General features: G+C 42.0%; 1 protein-coding gene across 2 annotated transcripts in view; it reads right to left on the minus strand.

Annotated features, from left to right (window-relative positions):
• Window positions 1-19269, minus strand: part of LOC309369823 (cytochrome P450 2J2-like) — a 226942-nt gene that overhangs the window by 191401 nt on the left and 16272 nt on the right. The window contains exon 9 of one of the 2 annotated variants that reach the window (XM_081911164.1): window positions 13520-13743. The exons of the other annotated variant lie outside the window; for it this stretch is intronic. Within the exon in view, the coding sequence (XP_081767290.1) occupies window positions 13556-13743 (188 nt within the window). The 3' untranslated portion in view covers window positions 13520-13555. Of the gene's footprint in view, window positions 1-13519; window positions 13744-19269 lie in introns of those variants that run through there. 2 annotated transcript variants of the gene reach the window in all.

A 19269-nucleotide genomic window follows, 5' to 3' on the forward strand; every position in this document is an offset into this window, starting at 1 on the left:
CTGCTCCTCCCTCATACCACATTGCTACCTAATTATCTCCTCCTATCTCTCCACGCTCTCCCTCTCTGCCAGCAATGAGATGCAGCTGACATCACCCCCTCCTCTAAGCCCCCCTTCCTCCTTGACTCAGCCTTGCTGCCTGCTATGGAGGGCTCTCTCAGTTCAAGCGCCCACCCCATATCACTCTCCTTGGCTTCTTCCTTGCTAAGGTCCTCCTCTGCCCCCCCACCCTCTGGCCCTGGGCTTGTGGGGGTACCTATGGTGGAACTGCCTGTGTAAATCTGGGGGGGGTGTAAATCCTGACTGCATACCCAAGAGTTTTCTTCAGGTCCATAACCTTTGTAGGACACTACGTACAGCAACAGTCTTCTATACCACCTCAAATCTAAAATCTGTTGGATCTCAAACTCCTCCTTATCTTCTACCATAACTGAGGGAGGTGCCCACTTAGGCTCCTGGTACTGGTGTGCTGGAATGTACGGTGAAAATAAACCCTATGGAATAACAGATATAACTTCATCAAAGTTGGCAGCTCAAGTTTAAACAACACCAGATTTATCTGCTCTACCAACCTCCTTGCCTCCAACTTCCTGCACCTTCCCTTCATTAGCAGGTCCTTCATTGATAACCACACCTTATCCCTCACTGTGATCTCCTCCCCATCATCTGCTTTCATCCACGTCTTTCTTGTATATGGCCTTGTTCAGTTTTCCCCTCAGTAGTTCTTGCAAGGCCTGCATCTCCCCCACAATCTGTTTTGTGGCAGGCACTGACAAGGTGCTCCACGGTTCTGGATGTCTTCCACAGTAGGCTAGGCACGGTGTTTGTTGGGTAGACGCGTTCACCGTGTTGTTATATGCAAACTCTGCTAGCCCCAATTTGCCCACCCAGTCCTCTTGTTGGTAGTTCGCGTAGCAATGCAGGTATTGTTGCAGCGATGCATTGGTCCTCTCTGACTCCCTGTTGGTTTGGGGGTGTCTCACTGAGGTCAGACACACTTCCACCTCCAACAGCTGCATCAGCCTCCTCCAAAATTGGTCAATATTGATCTATGTGGTGCAAATACTCCTCTGCTGCAAACATGTCCTTGAGCCTCTCAAATGTGTGCTTTGCCTCCTCTGTCCAGGCAAGTGGCTTCTTACTGTTCAAGCAGTCTGTGAGGGGTGCGGTGAGTTGTGAGTAGCTGGATGGAAGTCCAGGAAACAAAGTATGGCCAGTGTGTCATCCACTGAAGCAGAATTTGCAGCATTACGTGAGCTCTGCAGTGAACTAGTGTATTACAAGCATTAAGTCTATTATTAGCTTTGAGTTTTATTGGATGTTGCCAGCTAATATGTCCAGATTATCATTCAAGCTCTTTTCCATCCCCATTATAACACTATAAATTAATTTATACTAATACTTATACTACTTATACTATTAGTATAATGCTTATACTAATTTAAGATTATAAAGGACAGTAAAGCAAACTGAGAGAGGAGCTTCAGCATTCTGAGACTTAGCAAGTTGTGGAAAAGAAGCCTTGTAAAGAGGCAGAAAATAAAAACTGAGACATACCGAATACCTGCTTCTACAGGGGGATGCATTGCGAGAGACAAAGAGCTGAAACAGCAAGCAGCAGCAACAGCAGTGGTGACAACAAAGCAGGGGCCATTGAGAAGGAGATCAGCATAAAACAGAGTGGTGAGTGGGGGAAAAAGGAGGGGGAGGAACGTGGAGGATACAGTGGAGAACAGAAGGAGTAGAAAAGATTTGAAGACCAGGGAGCGGTGGGAAGATAAAGATAAAGAAGTGAAAGGGAAGAAAAAGAGATATATGAAGGGAGAGGAAAAAGGAGAGAAAAGATGAGAATAGGAAAGAAAGGAGATGGCAAAAAGTGGCACTCGGGGGGAAGCATGAGTCATCACCCTCAGAAGGGAAAATAAGATGAAAGAAGACTAGTGGCAGAAACAGTCACTGCAACAAAGAGAGGCTAGAGGAACAAAACAAGAAGGACCACTTCACAAGTAAATTGGAAATTCGTGCCATCTAGTGGCAGAAAATAAAATTACTCCCACAATTTAAAAAATGCTGCAAAGACACAGGTTTGAAATACAACCATAAAGATAACTAGCTACACATGAAGGGATATCTGAAATAGCAAGCTTAGCTTCTAGAAAATAAGTTCTTAAGACAGATTTTTAGTACTGCGAAGGATTTTTTTTTTTACAATTGCCAAAATAAAACAAAACAAAATATTCAACTAAATTTATATAAAAATTCTGATTAAAAAAATAAACATTTGAGATGAACTGGTAACGACATAGTAAAAAACCACCAAAATCTTTACTGATTTTCAATCCCAACAGATGAAATAAAAGGACGGAAATATAAAATATAAACAGAACATCCTCAAAGTTTAGAAATATAATACTCTTTGGCTGAAGTAAAGACATTTAAATCAGAACCAAAAGGAAGAAGGTAAATATGGGTTCTAAAAAATACCAAACTACACTGACATCTGGGTCAGGACTACAAGTGAGAAGAGAATCAACAGCTGAAACAGACCCCAATGCTGACATAAAAGATCTTATAATGGGGATGGAAAAGAGCTTGAATGATAAGCTAGACATATTAGCTGGCAACATCCAACAAAACTCAAAGTTAATAATAGACTTAACAACACAAATAAGTGACCTCTCACTTAAAAATAAAGAACTCAACACATCTGTACAAGTACTCAAAAGTAAAAACACCAAACAAGACGAAATGATGAAGAAATTGCAAAATGAAAATAAGGACATTAAAAAATCACAAGACTCAATGAAGGAAGAAATAAGTGATTTAAAGAGAGCCCATGAAGAGATACTCGACACCATATAATTGTTGGAGATGCATCAGAAGGAGATGGTTCTCTGCCTTTGAGGCGCACCACAAACTCATGATGAGCAAATTCAAAAGAAATTATCACACGGGATTGCAAACTGGTTGGAAGTAGAATTAGAAGAGATGCTAATGGATATTGATAAAATTTTCAGGATTAAATCAGAAAGATCGGACACTTATAAAGGACCAGGAGATTGGTTTTTTTTCCAATTCAAGACTTCTAAAGGACACAATATTACAATAAAAGGGCCAAGTGAAGTTAATAATAGATGGCAGGCCCATCAAAATATTTAAGGAATCCCAAAAAGAATTTTGAGAAAAAGGCAGAATTATAAGACAGTAACATATGCACTCAGGAAGAATTTGATCAGATTCCGATGGGAATTTCCTGAGGGTATCACTTTTACATACAAGGACAGAAGAAGAACTTTTAGATCAGTGGACGAGTTGGGAAAATTCTGGAAGAAGTACAAAAAAGAACTAACTGGCAATTCAATGTTCAAGCGAGAAAAAACCACAAGAAGTATAGAGAGACAAGCAGGTATTAAGAGATTGGGGAAGAGGTTGGAAAAAACAATATCAAAATTCACAAACTTCTGAGTTTTCCTTTCTTTTTATTTTCTTTTTATTTACTCAATGAAACCATTGTAGATAACAAATAAAGATTAATGAATTTTAAAATTATATTTTGGAATGTTAACGGTTTAAATGATAAGAGAAAGAGAAAGAAAATAGAATATGTATTGAGGAAAGGACAATGGGATATCATATGCTTGCAGGAGACCCATGTGACTAGAAATCATAGAAGGGTTTTAGTAAACAAGAGATTGGGTCAAGAATTTATATCCTCAGATGTAAAAATGAAAAGGAGAATTGTGATCTATGTAAACCCTAAACTAGATGCAAAGAAAATCTTTAAGGATGATGAGGGTAGATTATTAGGGGTAAAAATATCAAATGGTAAAGAACATTTAATTATAGTAGGGATTTACGCACCGAATGGTAACAAAACAGATTTTTTTCAGAAAAGTAGAAGCTAATTTACTGGAATTTATAGAAGAGGAAATTATTTTGATGGGAGACCTAAAAGTGTTACATCAATAAAACTAGATAGGACAGAGAGAGAAAGAAAATCACAAAAAGGTAGACTCCCAGACACCTTCTTTCAGAGGGTAGAAAGCCTAAATTTGATTAACGCATGAGGATATAAAAACCCAGAAGAAAGACGGTATACACATTTCTCGGATGTAAAAAAATCAGCTGGCAGAATTGAATATGGCTAACAAATAAATTAATAACTAAAATTAAAAAAGCAGAAATACAGGCCAAAATTATTACAGATCATAGCCCAGTCACATTAGAATTGAAGGAACATAAGAAAATTAATAAAAGATGGAAACTTAATGAAAGAATATTAAACGATGAAAAGAATGTGAAAAAAGCGCAAGAATTAATGAAAGAATTTTTTGAATTAAATAAAGAACAGGATACAGACATCAGAACAATATGGGATGCAAGTAAAGCTTTCATAAGAGGCTTTTACATACAACAAAGTGCAATAAGGAAATGAAATAGAGAGCAAAATCTAGAACAAATAAGGAAAGAAATAGGAATAAATGAAAAATTATTAACAAAACAACCAAAAAATGAACTAGTAAGCCAAAAATTAAAAATACTACAAACAGGCATTAGCAATATTAAATAGTGAAATCGAGGATAATATAAAATGGATGAAACAAAGGTTGTTTGAATTTGCAAATAAACCCAGAAAGATGCTGGCCTGGCAGTTGAAAAAGAGACAAAAGGAAAAACTAATTGATAAAATAGTGGAAGAAGGAAGAACTTTAGATAATCCCGAGGAAGTTAAAAAGTTAAAGTAAAAAGTATAAAATATTATAACAAGCTATATAAAGTAGGAACTGAGACAGAGGATGAAATAAAAGAGTATTTATGTGGAAAGGACATACCCAAAATTAAGAAAGAAAAGCTCCAAGACCTAAACTCCCCAATAACCATGACAGAGCTACATCAAGTGATAAGATGAAATTGGGAAAATCCCCGGGCCCGGACGGTCTTACCGCAAAACATTACAAAAAATTAGAGGAATCACTATTATTACCTATGATGATACTCTTAAATAGAATACTAGAAGACGGGAAGATTCCCAATACCTGGAAGAAGGCTCATATAGTAGTGATCCCAAAACAAGTACGAAATAAAGAGTTCATAACCAATTATAGACCAATATCACAAGATTTATGCCCAAATATTGGCAACAAGATTAAAGACAGTTTTGCAGGATTGTATAAACAAAGAGCAGGCAGGATTCTTGCCAGGAAGGAAAAACTGAATAAGAAGGTAGCTTTTGTATTTGTGGACACAGAAAAGGTGTTTGATAAAGTTTCACGGAAATTTCTAAAAATAATTTGAAATTTGAAAATATTTTATTTTAAAAAAAGGAAAGAGCAGAAATGCTGACATTACCATGAGGAAGCGTGTTCAAACTGTTTGTGCTTTGGATTAGCACTTAAAAAATATGATCTGCATTTTTCTTCAGGGCTAGCATATTAGTTTGAGTCTCACTAAATAAAAAGGTGTCTATAGCTTCTCTGGAATCCCACAATGATTGGATTCTGTGAATTATCCCTAGCTGAAACTGAAAATGAATGAACTGCAGCTAAAATCTTATATTCATTTTTCACATGGTCTAGTCCTCACCTGAAGACTGCAGAAAACAAAGCCATGCTTCCTCTATCTGACCCCCTAATATTCTTAAGAATGTCTCTTCTCCATTCTTCAGAGAGTGGCTGGGGGTGGGGAGGCTCTGCAGTTTTAATCTGAAATTTTAGACTTAGAAGTGCACCCAGGGGCCACACCATGGACACCATCATGATTGTCACTGCTAAGTGGGTAGAGAGTAGACAAATTTAGTTTTCCATGATGGCAACAAAACTATGTAATTCCCTTTTTGAAAGGGTTATTTGTTCACCTTTGGTGGGCTCTCGAGACCGGTTCTGAATGTCATTGTTCCATCTTTATCCCATCTTTCTTCCAAAGAGTCTTCTGCGGTAGACAAAGTCTTCTTACTCATGTTTTTTGTCAGGTTTACAATGTCTCTCTCACACCAAGACACAGCAAGGTTGCAGCTTTATTACTCTTAGATTTATTGAGTATTTACACAGTAGCTCAGTCTGAGCCCTTCCGGCTCAGTTCTCTTGCGATGAGATAGTTGGACCCACTGGATGAAGCTGTTGACACCAGCAGGATATCCTCCACTGGTTGCTCCACCTCCTGCTGTGCTACCATTGCACCTGTACTCTACTATTTTGCCTGCTCTGAGGAGACTCTGGGGCAGCCTGCCCCTCCTCCTCCTCTTGAGCCAATGTTTGCCCTGTGCTGTCTTGGGAATTTATAGTCTGCATTCCAGGACGGGGGAGGCTTGCATCACTCTCAGTGTGGGCAGGAATCAATCAGACACACTTCCACCTCCAACAGCTGCATCAGCCTCCTCCAGAATTGCGAGGTAAATTGTTTCCCTCTGTCTGAAATCACTTGCAATGGGAACCCATGCAGCTTGAACACATGGTTGACAAACAACTGCGCCATTTCCTGTGCTGATGGCAACTTTGAACACAGCACAAAGTGCGCCATTTTCGTGAACAAGTCCACCACCAACCAGACTACTGTTGGTTGTTTTTTTCTGAGAGGGTGGCAAGTCCGTGATAAAGTCCATCGCGACCGCCTCCCAAGAGTCTTCACTGTCACTCTGGGAAGGGCCATTCCTAACATTTTTTATCTCAGTGATAATCATGAGAAATTGATGAGGCTGTGAGGTAGTAAGTGGCCCTTTTGTTGTTGTTTAGTCGTTTAGTCGTGTCCGACTCTTCGTGACCCCATGGACCAGAGAACGCCAGGCACCTCTGTCCTCTACTGCCTCCCGCAGTTTGGTCAAACTCATGCTGGTAGCCTCGAAAACACTATCCAACCATCTCGTCCTCTGTCGCCCCCTTCTCCTTGTGCCCTCCATCTTTCCCAACATCAGGGTCTTCTCCAGGGAGTCTTCTCTTCTCATGAGGTGGCCAAAGTACTGGAGCCTCAGCTTCACAATCTGTCCTTCCAGTGAGCACTCAGGGTTGATTTCCTTCAGTATGGAGAGGTTTGATCTTCTTGCAGCCCATGGGACTCTCAAGAGTCTCCTCCAGCACCATAATTCAAAAGCATCAATTTTTCGGCGATCAGCCTTCTTTATGGTCCAGCTCTCACTTCCATACATCACTACTGGGAAAACCATAGCTTTAACTATACGAACCTTTGTTGGCAAGGTGATGTCTCTACTTCTCAAGATGCTGTCTAGGCCTGTCATTGCCCTTCTCCCAAGAAGCAGGCGTCTTTTAATTTCGTGGCTGCTGTCACCATCTGCAGTGATCATTGAGCCCAAGAAAGTAAAATCTCTCACTACCTCCATTTCTTCCCCTTCTATTTGCCAGGAGGTGATGGGACCAGTGCCCATGATCTTCGTTTTTTTGATGTTGAGCTTCAGACCATATTTTGCGCTCTCCTCTTTCACCCTCATTAAAAGGTTCTTTATTTCCTCCTCACTTTCTGCCATCAAGGTTGTGTCATCTGCATATCTGAGGTTGTTGATATTTCTTCCGGCAATCTTAATTCCGGCTAGGGATTCATCCAGCCCCTTCATGGATCACTGCCTTGCCGTGGCGAAGGGGCTTGAAGAACTCAGAGAAGCTATGAACTATGCCGAGCAGGGCACCCAAGATGAACAGGTCATAGTGGAGAGTTTTGACCAAACGTGATCCACCTGGAGGAGGAACCGGCAAGCCACTCCAGTATCCCTGCCAAGAAAACTCCATGGACAAAGACAAATGGACAAAGTGGCCCTTAGATCAATTTAAACCTGATCTCATTTCTCCAACCCTCTATCCTCTATCAAAATGCATTCCAGAATACTGATTTGTGGTATTAAGACCCTTGGGAGACCTTTTTGGCTTAGTAAGAATGAAAATGACCACTCAATGCATGAACAAAGCTACTTATAAATTTTAGGAGAAAATCCATGGCTTCCATCAGTTTCTGGAACCTTTCACCTTCAAGAGCAAATCGATGCCCAAAAGCCACAGCACATATCACGTTGGAGACTGAATTAGTGATGGGCATGGAAGGGTCAAGTGGGTGCCCTGCAAAATAAAATTATACTAATGTTAGTTCAGCTGCTCCTGTTCATACTGACAGTGGGATTTTATGGTGGCCAAGAGAAACTGCCGGGATCTCCATTAGGAACCAAGAAAAACATATCACATTCCTTTCTAAAATGGACAGAGGTAGTACACAAATATATCTTCATACGCCAGCTCAGCACCATCTCCTAGCATACCCTTTGAACGTGCAAAAACCTCCACGAGCTGATGGGCCTCCTCTGCTATTTGGTGCTCCATGCCTTTCTTTTCCCACCACAGCTTCTGCAGAGAAACTACAACAAAGCGTCTCTGTTGCCTCCAGGTGTGACCATTTGATAATGCAGTACCTATGGAAAATCAAGGAGAAATTATTACGTACAGAAATCAATGTAAAAAGTTGCCATCTCAGAACAAACAATGTTTACTGAAGTTCATGCCTTTGCCTGTAAGAGCTGCTTAGTCTCTCTAAAGCAGAGAATTACAAGATAATTGAGAAAGGATTCTGGGTATAATTTAGAGGGAATTTAGAGGAAAAACCTATCAAGCTTCTGGTGACGCTATTGGGAAAAGAATGGAAGTGGTAGAAATGGAAGTGCTTTTCTTTTTCTCTTGATAAATTTCCTTACATGAAATGGGATCGTAAGATATAAATACGGGTGTAAAATAATGAATATACAACAAGTAAATAACTATGGATTTTTTCTAAATAAATGACTACAGTGGAGAGTTTCCTGTTTAAATAAAAATGAAGGATTTATGGTTTTCAAACATGGAGGAATGGTTGAATTTTTTTGGGGGGGGAGAGATAAAGTCATCATCCTGGATTGGAAGAGGACTATTCTTGACTCATAGCAATGTCTGGGGCTGAAGATGGGAGAAAATATCACTTAGCAGAACAAGGAACAGCTGGATATTATCTCAGAATACAATTGGATATAATACTGGAATGAACATTTATAATATTTTGAATACACACATGAAGTTGAAATCTGGCTAGTGAAAGACCCTGTGTGAGAGGCAGAGAAGGAAAGATCTCCCAGGGTGGGAGACTGGGGGAAGAAAGGGAAGCACCCAGGTGAGAGCTGGGAGGGTCCACTCCCTTCTGTGTGAGACAAGAGTTAAGACCTACCTTTGAGAGAGGTCTTGGCATCCTACCTTTGAGAGAGGTCTTGGCATTTCTCTCTCTCTTTTCCTTTCCTTGTTTTTGTTAATTATTTGTTTGTTTAGATTAGTCAGTATGCTGAAAAGTTTCAGCAAACAAACCCAATTCTGCCAATTTTCCCCACACTGTTTTTAAGGATATAATGTGTAATGCCAACCAGTTACTAGTTCTACTGGTTCCACCAGGCAGGATTTTTATTGAGGGTGAATTCTGCACCATATTCTTGACAAGAATATTCTGCTTTGTTAGTTCTTCTGCAATGCTTCCCAAACACTCCCGCATTATTGCTGTCTGGGGAAACTATACATATTGCAAAAGTGCGACAAAAATAAGTCTGTGCATGTGTAGTTTTCAGTAGAAAGTTAAAGGATGTGATAGAATGGAAAGGAAAATGTATGACCACCTCAAAATCTTTGCAGGCATAAATAGTATTGCAAATGGAGTTGGATGTAACCACCTTGAAATTCTTATGAGCACAAATCAGGATGAATGTGTAATCATAAAGTTTTCTGGAGGAGTCCTTTGCATGAGTCTGTGCCCAAAAGATGATGGAAGAGCTTGCCGAGAGAAGTAGTCTTTTGTGCTTCTTAGAGATGTCATAATCAACCAAATCTCCACATGTGCTGAAGCCAGGTTTTCATACGCCCAAACTAATGTGTCATATGATGGCATGAGGACTAGCCACACTTAATTTAAAAAGATATCCAGCGGGAAAATCCAGTTGGGAAAGGAGTCAGTGCTTTATCTCTCATTAACATTCTGCACTTGCTCCTCGAGCTTCCTGCCATGCCTTCTTGCTCTTTGAAGTTACACAGAATGATTGGTGCTGATATTATTCTTTTAATTCCTGGCAACTGAGCTGTAATGTATGTCTATGATTAAATCAGAATTTCAAAAAGGTTTCTACACGCTTCTGCGGATGAGGAATAGACATCCTGATCCACTTGGGGGATTCTGAACCTATTGTGATTCATTCACACGAGTGACAGAAGCAGCAAGTCCTGCGAAAAAATTTGGGATCTTTGGGGCTTATTTATGTAAGATCATGCTCACAGTACACTCATTGGAATTAATGAAACTAAATTAGTCATGTCAGGCAATTTCATCATGTCTACTCTTAAGTGGGATTATGCTCTCTATAATCCTCCCACATGTACTTAAAGACTTGTACATGGCGCAATATCAGTTAGCTGATACTATGCTGTACACAAACACCTACATGCCTCTTTTCTACTCCCCTCAGTTTCCCTGCTCTGGCCTCCCATTAGTTTTGTCTTTTCATACCAAAGATATGCATGCCAACCAAATCTGTTATCATGACCCTCTAGGTCTAAAATGTTTACATTTTTTAAAGTGACCCACTCCCTATGTCAGCAAAGACAGGACGCCTCACAATATAACCTCAAGTCTGGCAGGGAGAATCCACCTCTTTCTTGGCATCTCTTAATAATTTGTATTTGAACTTTGGCTTCTTTCCCCGCCAGATGAATTTAGAAATATTTTTTTTTTGCCATTGCCTGAAGTGTCCTGCTCCACTGACTATGGGTACTGATTGAAATAAAAGAACATTCTTGGCAATACATTCATTTTTATTACTGATATCTTTCCCCACTTAAATGCATTGTAAACTTCATACAGGGAAGTTCCTTTGGCGAAAAATGGGACTCCACTGCGCCATCTGGTGTCATAGTGTTATAATGCATAGAAAGAGCTTTATCTCTACAAATGTAGCCGAGTCCAGGAGAAAACTATTACTTCCCTTGATCTGGACACTATATATCTGCTGATGCAGCCTAGAACAGCACTAGCTTTTTTGTAATTGCATTGCACTGCTGACTCATATTAAGCTTGTTGTCCACAGAAGACCTCAAGCGAAAGAGACAGTGTTGTTGCAGAGAGTTTCAGAAAAGGAAACTCTTTTACACCTTTATATTTTTTTTCCAGCCCCAAAATTGTGAAACAGGAGACATGAAAATGTCTTGCCAGCTTTCTGTACATGATAACGTGTTCAGGAGGAAGGTGCTTTGCAAACTGCAAGCAGCAGGTTTCATTCAGCCCAGGGCAAATTCATTTGCTCCATATCTCCACCGTTCCCTGGTCAAGAACCCAAGGAGTTTTCTTGGAACACCCCCAACCCTGAAATTTCTATCCCAGAGATTGAACAGGTAGTAATCACCAATGATATGAGCTGAAAGAATAGCATTCTGATAAAAGTTAAATGATCCACTTTTGCTGGAACACTTAACCAGATTGTGGACTCTTGTTCATTGAAGTTTTTCAGAAAAGATTGTTTGAGGAAGAAATGGGAATTTGCCTTCAACTATTATACTACTACCATTATACTACTACTATGCTTTGGTTGGTATTCCCTGCATTACAGAGGGATGACTTGGACGACCCTCGGAGGTCTCTTTCTGCTCTGCAGTTGTTTTTTATTGTAGGGTGTCAAGCAGAAGAATTTTGTCTGGATAAAAATCCAGTGTAAAAACAGTTGTGTGAGGTTTTTATGAAAGCATCAAAGGGGTGGAGGGAGAGGGGTAGGTTTCTGAGCCCAGAAACTTATTTAGAAAAGCTCATAAGATGCTGGAAGCAAGCAGTCAGAACTTCCCGTCCCCGGGAGACATTTGAACTGTAACCGCGTATGTGCAAACAGAAGGGGAAACGACAGGCCACCAGAGTTCCGGAGTACTGACCCAGAAACTGAATAGCTAGAGGAGGCCAACAACCTACCTCTTGAAAGACTGACTCCTGTGACTAAAGGATTAAAAGAGCAGCAGTTACTGCTCTCTTTGTGAAAAGCACTGAGACACCACTTAGTGTGCTTTGGCATGCAGTTTTTTGACTTCCCTGTCTTCAAGAGCAGGGAACGTTTGGCTTACGAACGAAAGGCTTATCAAGTGAAGGTGTTGTAAGTGAAAATTCACAGGTTTAAAGTGGAAACAAGCCACATATTCAGAATTTTGAATTAGAAAATATCACCAATGAAAGTCCTTGGGGGGGGAGAGTAAACATTTAATGAACTGTAAAAAAAAAGAGTAAAATTTAATGAACTAAACTTTGAGACTAAGTTGTGCCAGGAAGTTCAACAGACATGGATCAAGGGGTAAATCTGCAAAAAAAAATCCTTTACTGTGCTGAGTTGCTGTTTTCTGGGATTGACTTCAAAATCTTCTTGCCATTCTCTATCACCACCTGCTGGCCATGACTGAGCCCATAACCTTTTTTAGCTATTTGTGATTTTAAAAAATGTCTTACACATATAGTTGAAGATAAATCTTTACTTGTCAGGCTGGCAACAGTTAAACAACGAGCAGTATTTACATATAAATTCATGAGTGCAATATGTTTCTCTCCCTTGAGCCCAAGAGACGGTTCTGACATGACAGCTTATACTCTAAATTCACTCTTCCCTCTGACCCATTCAACTTAATATCTTTGAAATGATAGACTGATTCAGTGGCGTAGCGTGGGGGTGCAGGGGGGGCGGCCACACCAGGCGCAACATCTGGGGGTTAGGGGGCGCAAATCCATTGGTTAGGGGGCACAAATTACTTGCCTAGCCCCGGGTGCTGACAACCCACGCTACACCACTGGATTGATTCTTATCAGGGCATGAGAAAAGATGCAAAGAGTCTTTGCATGATTAAAATTCCAGGGTCGATTTCTTTCATTTCTGCTTAAAGGGTTGCAGGCCAAGATAGAAATATCTGCCCATCCTTATCCTGGAGAAGAGGAGACTGAGAGGAGATATGAGAGCCACCTTCAAATATCTCCAGGGCTGAGATATTTTATTAACAAGCACACATGTACAGTATCCATAAAAGAAACTTAACATTCTTCAACTGGAGAAGCTGATAGCCTTGCTCTTAGGAGTCTACTCATCTTAAAGATACAACAACATAGCATGGGGAGGTGTTAAAAGGGGGCTGCAGAAGAGGGAGATAGGAGGAAGTGTGGGAATGTGTGTGTAAGGGAGATTTGAGAAAAGTAAGGGGAGGGAAGGAGAAAAAGGAGGAAGAGTAAGAATGGGGATGCAAAGGAAGTTGTCAAAAAGGAGGGAGTAAGGAGGCATTGGGAGAGGGATGAAGATGAAAGCAGGGGCATGAAAGGACCTAAAGAAAAGAAGGAGATGGGGTGAAGGGGGAAAGAATGCAAAGCAGAGCTGCAAAAAAGGAGAGAAGTGGCTTCAGAAATGGAGCTGCGAAGGTGAAAAGAGACCTTAGTGGAATGAGATGGGAAGGGAAGGGAAAATGCTAGGGGGTTCAAGTGTCAGGAGTGGCCAAGGGGTCACTGAGTGGAGGAAGCAGAGTGGAGCTCCTAGTATTTTCCTATTTTCTTATGTGTTGCAGCGGGGAACAGCACAGAGTTTATAAGGATGGGGATGTGCTGTAGTCCCTATTATAGCCTTTTGATTGAGCTCTTTGACTCCTTCTGGCAGCTGAAAACTGAATGCCCTCAGCAGGCTGGTCAGGAAGATGAATATTTCGATCTTTGCCATCTGCATTCCCAAACAAATGCGAGCCCCTGAGGAGGAGACAAGAAGAAGGCAGCAAGTGAGCAATTATTTACTTTCCCATGTTCATTGCTTTGTAGCTATAAACATCCCCTTCATGGATCACTGCCTTGCCATGGCGAAGGGGCTTGAGGAACTCAGAGAAGCTATGAACTATGCCGAGCAGGGCACCCAAGATGAGTCATAGTGGAGAGTTTTGACCAAACGTGATCCACCTGGAGGAGGAACCGGCAAGCCACTCCAGTATCCCTGCCAAGAAAACTCCATGGACAAAGACAACAGGCATATAAAAGTTATGACGCTGGAAGATGAGCCCCTCAGGTCGGAAGGCGTCCAACATGCTACTGGGGAAGAGCGGAGGGCAAGTACAAGTAGATCCAGAGCTGATGAAGCGGCTGGGCCAAAGCCGAAAGGACGCTCAGATGCGGATATGCCTGGAAGCAAAAGGAAAGCCCAATGCTGTAAAGAAAAATATTGCATAGGAACCTGGAATGTAAGAACCATGAACCTGGGTAAGTTGGAGGTGGTCAAAAATGAGATGGCAAGAATAAATATTGACATCCTGGGCATCAGTGAACTAAAATGGACGGGAATGGGCAAATTCACTTCGGATGACCATCATATCTACTACTGTGGGCAAGAAACCCGTAAAAGAAATGGTCAACAAAAGTCAACAAAAGAGTGGCGAAAGCTGTACTGGGATGCAATCTCAAAAATGATAGAATGATCTCGATACGAATCCAAGGCAGACCTTTTAACATCACAGTAATCCAAGTTTATGCACCAACTACTGGTGCTGAAGAAACTGAAATTGACCAATTCTATGAAGACTTACAACACCTTATTGAAGTGACACCAAAGAAGGATGATCTTCTCATCATAGGGGATTGGAATGCTAAAGTAGGGAGTCAAGAGATAAAAGGAACAACTGGCAAGTTTGGCCTTGGAGATCAAAACGAAGCAGGGCAAAGGCTAATAGAGTTCTGTCAAGAGAACAAGCTGGTCATCACAAACATGCTTTTCCAACAACACAAGAGACGACTCTACACATGGACATCACCAGATGGGCAGCATCGAAATCAGATTGATTATATTCTCTGCAGCCAAAGATGGAGAAGCTCTATACAGTCAGCAAAAACAAGACCTGGAGCTGACTGTGGCTCAGATCATCAGCTTCTTATAGCAAAATTCAAGCTTAAACTGAAGAAAGTAGGAAAAACCACTGGGCCAGTAAGATACAATCTAAGTCAAATCCATTATGAATACACAGTGGAAGTGAGGAACAGGTTTAAGGATTTAGATTTGGTGGACAGAGTGCCTGAAGAACTATGGATGGAGGCTCGTAACATTATACAGGAGGCAGCAACGAAAACCATCCCAATGAAAAGGAAATGCAAGAAAGCAAAGTGGCTGTCCAATGAGGCCTTACAAATAGCGGGGGAGAGAAGGCAAGCAAAATGCGAGGGAGATAGTGAAAGATACAGGAAATTGAATGCAGATTTCCAAAGAATAGCAAGGAGAGACAAGAAGACCTTCTTAAACGAGCAATGCAAAGAAATAGAGGAAAGCAATAGAATGGGAAGAACCAGAGATCTGTTCAAGAAAATTGGAGATATGAAAGGAACATTCCGTACAAATATTTCCATAATAAAGGACAAAAGTGGAAAGGACCTAACCGAAGCAGAAGACATCAAGAAGAGGTGGCAAGAATACACAGAGGAACTGTACCAGAAAGAAATGGATGTCTCGTATACCCCAGGTAGTGTGGTTGCTGACCTTGAGCCAGACATCCTGGAGAGTGAAGTCAAATGGGCCTTAGAAAGCACTGCTAATAACAAGGCCAGTGGAAGTGATGATATTCCAGCTGAACTATTTAAAATTTTAAAAGATGATGCTGTTATGGTGCTACACTCAATATGCCAGCAAGTTTGGAAAACTCAGCAGTGGCCAGAAGATTGGAGAAGATCAGTCTACATCCCAATCCCAAAGAAGGGCAGTGCCAAAGAATGCTCCAACTACCGCACAATTGCACTCATTTCACACGCTAGCAAGGTTATGCTTAAAATTCTACAAGGAAGGCTCAAGCAGTATGTGGACCGAGAACTCCCAGAAGTGCAAGCTGGATTTAGAAGAGGCAGAGGAACCAGAGACCAAATTGCAAACATGCGCTGGATTATGGAGAAAGCTAGAGAGTTCCAGAAAGACATCTACTTTTGCTTCATTGACTATGCAAAAGCCTTTGACTGTGTCGACCACGGCAAACTATGGCAAGTTCTTAAAGAAATGGGAGTGCCAGATCACCTCATCTGTCTCCTGAGAAATCTCTATGTGGGACAAGAAGCTACAGTTAGAACTGGATATGGAACAACTGATTGGTTCAAAATTGGAAAAGGAGTACGACAAGGCTGTATTTTGTCTCCCTGCTTATTTAACTTATATGCAGAATTCATCATGCGAAAGGCTGGGCTGGATGAATCCCTAGCCGGAATTAAGATTGCCGGAAGAAATATCAACAACCTCAGATATGCAGATGACACAACCTTGATGGCAGAAAGTGAAGAGGAATTAAAGAACCTTTTAATGAGGGTGAAAGAGGAGAGCGCAAAATATGGTCTGAAGCTCAACATCAAGAAAACAAAGATCATGGCCACTGGTCCCATCACCTCCTGGCAAATAGAAGGGGAAGAAATGGAGGTAGTGAGAGATTTTACTTTCTTGGGCTCAATGATCACTGCAGATGGTGACAGCAGCCACGAAATTAAAAGACGCCTGCTTCTTGGGAGAAGGGCAATGACAGGCCTAAACAGCATCTTGAGAAGTAGAGACATCACCTTGCCAACAAAGGTCTGTATAGTAAAAGCTATGGTTTTCCCAGTAGTGATGTATGGAAGTGAAAGCTGGACCATCAAGAAGGCTGATCGCCGAAAAATTGATGCTTTTGAATTATGGTGCTGGAGGAGACTCTTGAGAGTCCCATGGACTGAAAGAAGATCAAACCTCTCCATACTGAAGGAAATCAACCCTGAGTGCTCACTGGAAGGACAGATTGTGAAGCTGAGGCTCCAGTACTTTGGCCACCTCATGAGAAGAGAAGACTCCTTGGAGAAGACCCTGATGTTGGGAAAGATGGAGGGCACAAGGAGAAGGGGGCGACAGAGGATGAGATGGTTGGATAGTGTTTTCGAGGTCACCAGCATGAGTTTGTCCAAACTGCGGGAGGCAGTGGAGGACAGAGGTGCCTGGCATTCTCTGGTCCATGGGGTCACGAAGAGTAGGACACGACTAAACGACTAAACAACAACAACAGCTATAAACATTCTGCATAACACTTTGGCAAAATAGACATAGTTAGGATAGGGAAAACATCAAGGCTGCTGTCAATTTTCTAGCCTGGTCAGTGCTAACCTTCCTTTCTTCTTGTTATACTTACATTTTATTCTGTAAAATCTCATATCAAGGAAGATACATTCAGGAAGAGGATGAATTGAAGATGAAGGGTCCTGTGGGAGGGGCAGGGCAGAGAGCATCTCCCAGGGCTAGAAGCCAGTGTAAGAGGGTCTAGCTCCCAGTGAGAACTGGGAGGGCTCTTTTCTGTGTGCAGAATAAGGGTGAAGATTTAATTTTGATAGAGGACCTTGTAATTTCCTTTATTTCTTTTTGATCATTTCTTCCTTTCCTATTTTTTTTTCTATTTTCCCTTTTAGATTAGCATGGTTTTTATCTCAAGTATAAAACTTTCAATAAAACTTGATTTTTAAAAATGAAAGGAAAAGTTTGGTCAACTGCCCAAATCAGCAATGCAGAAAGGGGTTAAGACCATGGAGCAAACTCTCCTGCCAGGTTTACTTCACCTTGGTAGGAACTAGCATTGCTGCCTGAAGAGAAGTTGGGTGGCTTGCAGTGGTGATGTGTGACAGGGAACAGCACTATCCTGCTTCTGGCAGTGCTGCCTCTCTCAGGGACAGGGCAGGGGTGGCAAATGCAGGGAGGTCCAGCTGGTAAGTGATGGAGGCCCCATAGTTTTATGTGCACGTGTGGATCACAAGCAGGGCCATAGCTAGAGGGTAGTGATATGGGCCCCCACCTGCGGCACAGAATCAGCTAAAAACATGTCACTTTCTCGCAGCCCTGCACCACAGCGGGTACGGAGGGGAAAGGAGCACAACGCGGCTCCCTCAGGCAGCACATTCGCTTTCCCACTTCAGCTGGAACGGACCATTGGGAATCTCGGGCATAGGGGATCCTGCTGCTGCTGCAAATGCTGCCACCAGTAGCAGGACGCTGCTTGCCTCCCTGGCTGCTTAAGAGTGCTTCTCTCCCCTCCACCTTTCTCACTTTTTCACCCACCCCTCTGCCTTTCTCACTTCTTGGTTTTTGCGTGACTTCTGAAGAATGCATGCTCCAATCGCATGGCTGAATCGTTACCTTTGGGTAGCAGCCAGGCAGGGCAGGGCGTTCACTCCAACGGTGGACCGAGCACTTGGATGGGGGACGAAAAGAAAAGGGGGGGACAAACAGGCGGGAGTGGAGAGGAGAGAGTGGAGTTTTGCCTTGAGCATCAATTGTTAAGTTATTATGCTTCTGTGTGTGACTTCTGCGGACACGCACAAACGCGCCCTTGCTCAAACTGGCTAACTTACAAATCAGCCCCATAATCTCCTCTCTGAAATGCAACATTCCAAGCAGGGAGGCTCATCGGCAATCCAGTAGCCTTTCTGAGAAAGGGAAAGGTTTGGTTTCCGACTGCAATCTATTTATATGGAATTGCACAGTGCAAACGGCAATGCCAGCTGTTTATGCTTTTCCTCATGTGATGTGAATTGAAATATTGTTTTGCAAGGTGGAATAGCACAGAGAAAGAGGGAGGGGGGAGTCCAACGCTTACAATTTGAGCTGAAAATAGGGTGGTAGTCAACTAAGTTTTACTCAGAGTAGACCCATTAAAATGAAGGACTATGACTAAGTGAGGTCCATTAATGTCAACAGTTGACCTTCTCTGAGCTGACTACTGCCCAGAGTTTCTTTCAGACGAATAGACTGTGATCCTGGGTCCTAGTATGGCTCCACGGAAGGTACATAACACCATTTCAACTCCCTGGTGAGCAGCAGCTTATACACCAGTTTCTGCTGTGTTAAGAGATGTTTATCCCCATATCAAAATACAGTCATGCCTCATTTTGCAGCCGGGATCCATTCCGGAGCCCCAGCCACTAGCCGAAAGGATGCAGGGCAAAGTGCAGTGTCTGTGCACACACGTGCAGCTGTTTGCACTTCTGTGCATGCATGAAGCACGATTTACCGCTTCTGCACATGTGCAAGCGGCAAACCCGGAAGTAACCCATTCTGGTTCTTCCGGGTTTGCCGCGGACATTTGCCGCAATGGACGCTATTCAAGGCGGATGTTCGCGGAGGTATTACCGTAGTACTGAGAATATTTCTCACCAAGCCAGGAAGTGTAGCATCTTGTGAACATAGTTTCAATAAGTTAAAACTCATGCAAAACTACTTAAGATCAAGTATGAGTGAAACCAGACTAA

Source organism: Podarcis melisellensis (genome assembly GCF_964234715.1).
Source record: "Podarcis melisellensis genome assembly, chromosome: 5".
In the NCBI taxonomy this organism is placed as follows: Eukaryota; Metazoa; Chordata; class Lepidosauria; order Squamata; family Lacertidae; genus Podarcis; species Podarcis melisellensis.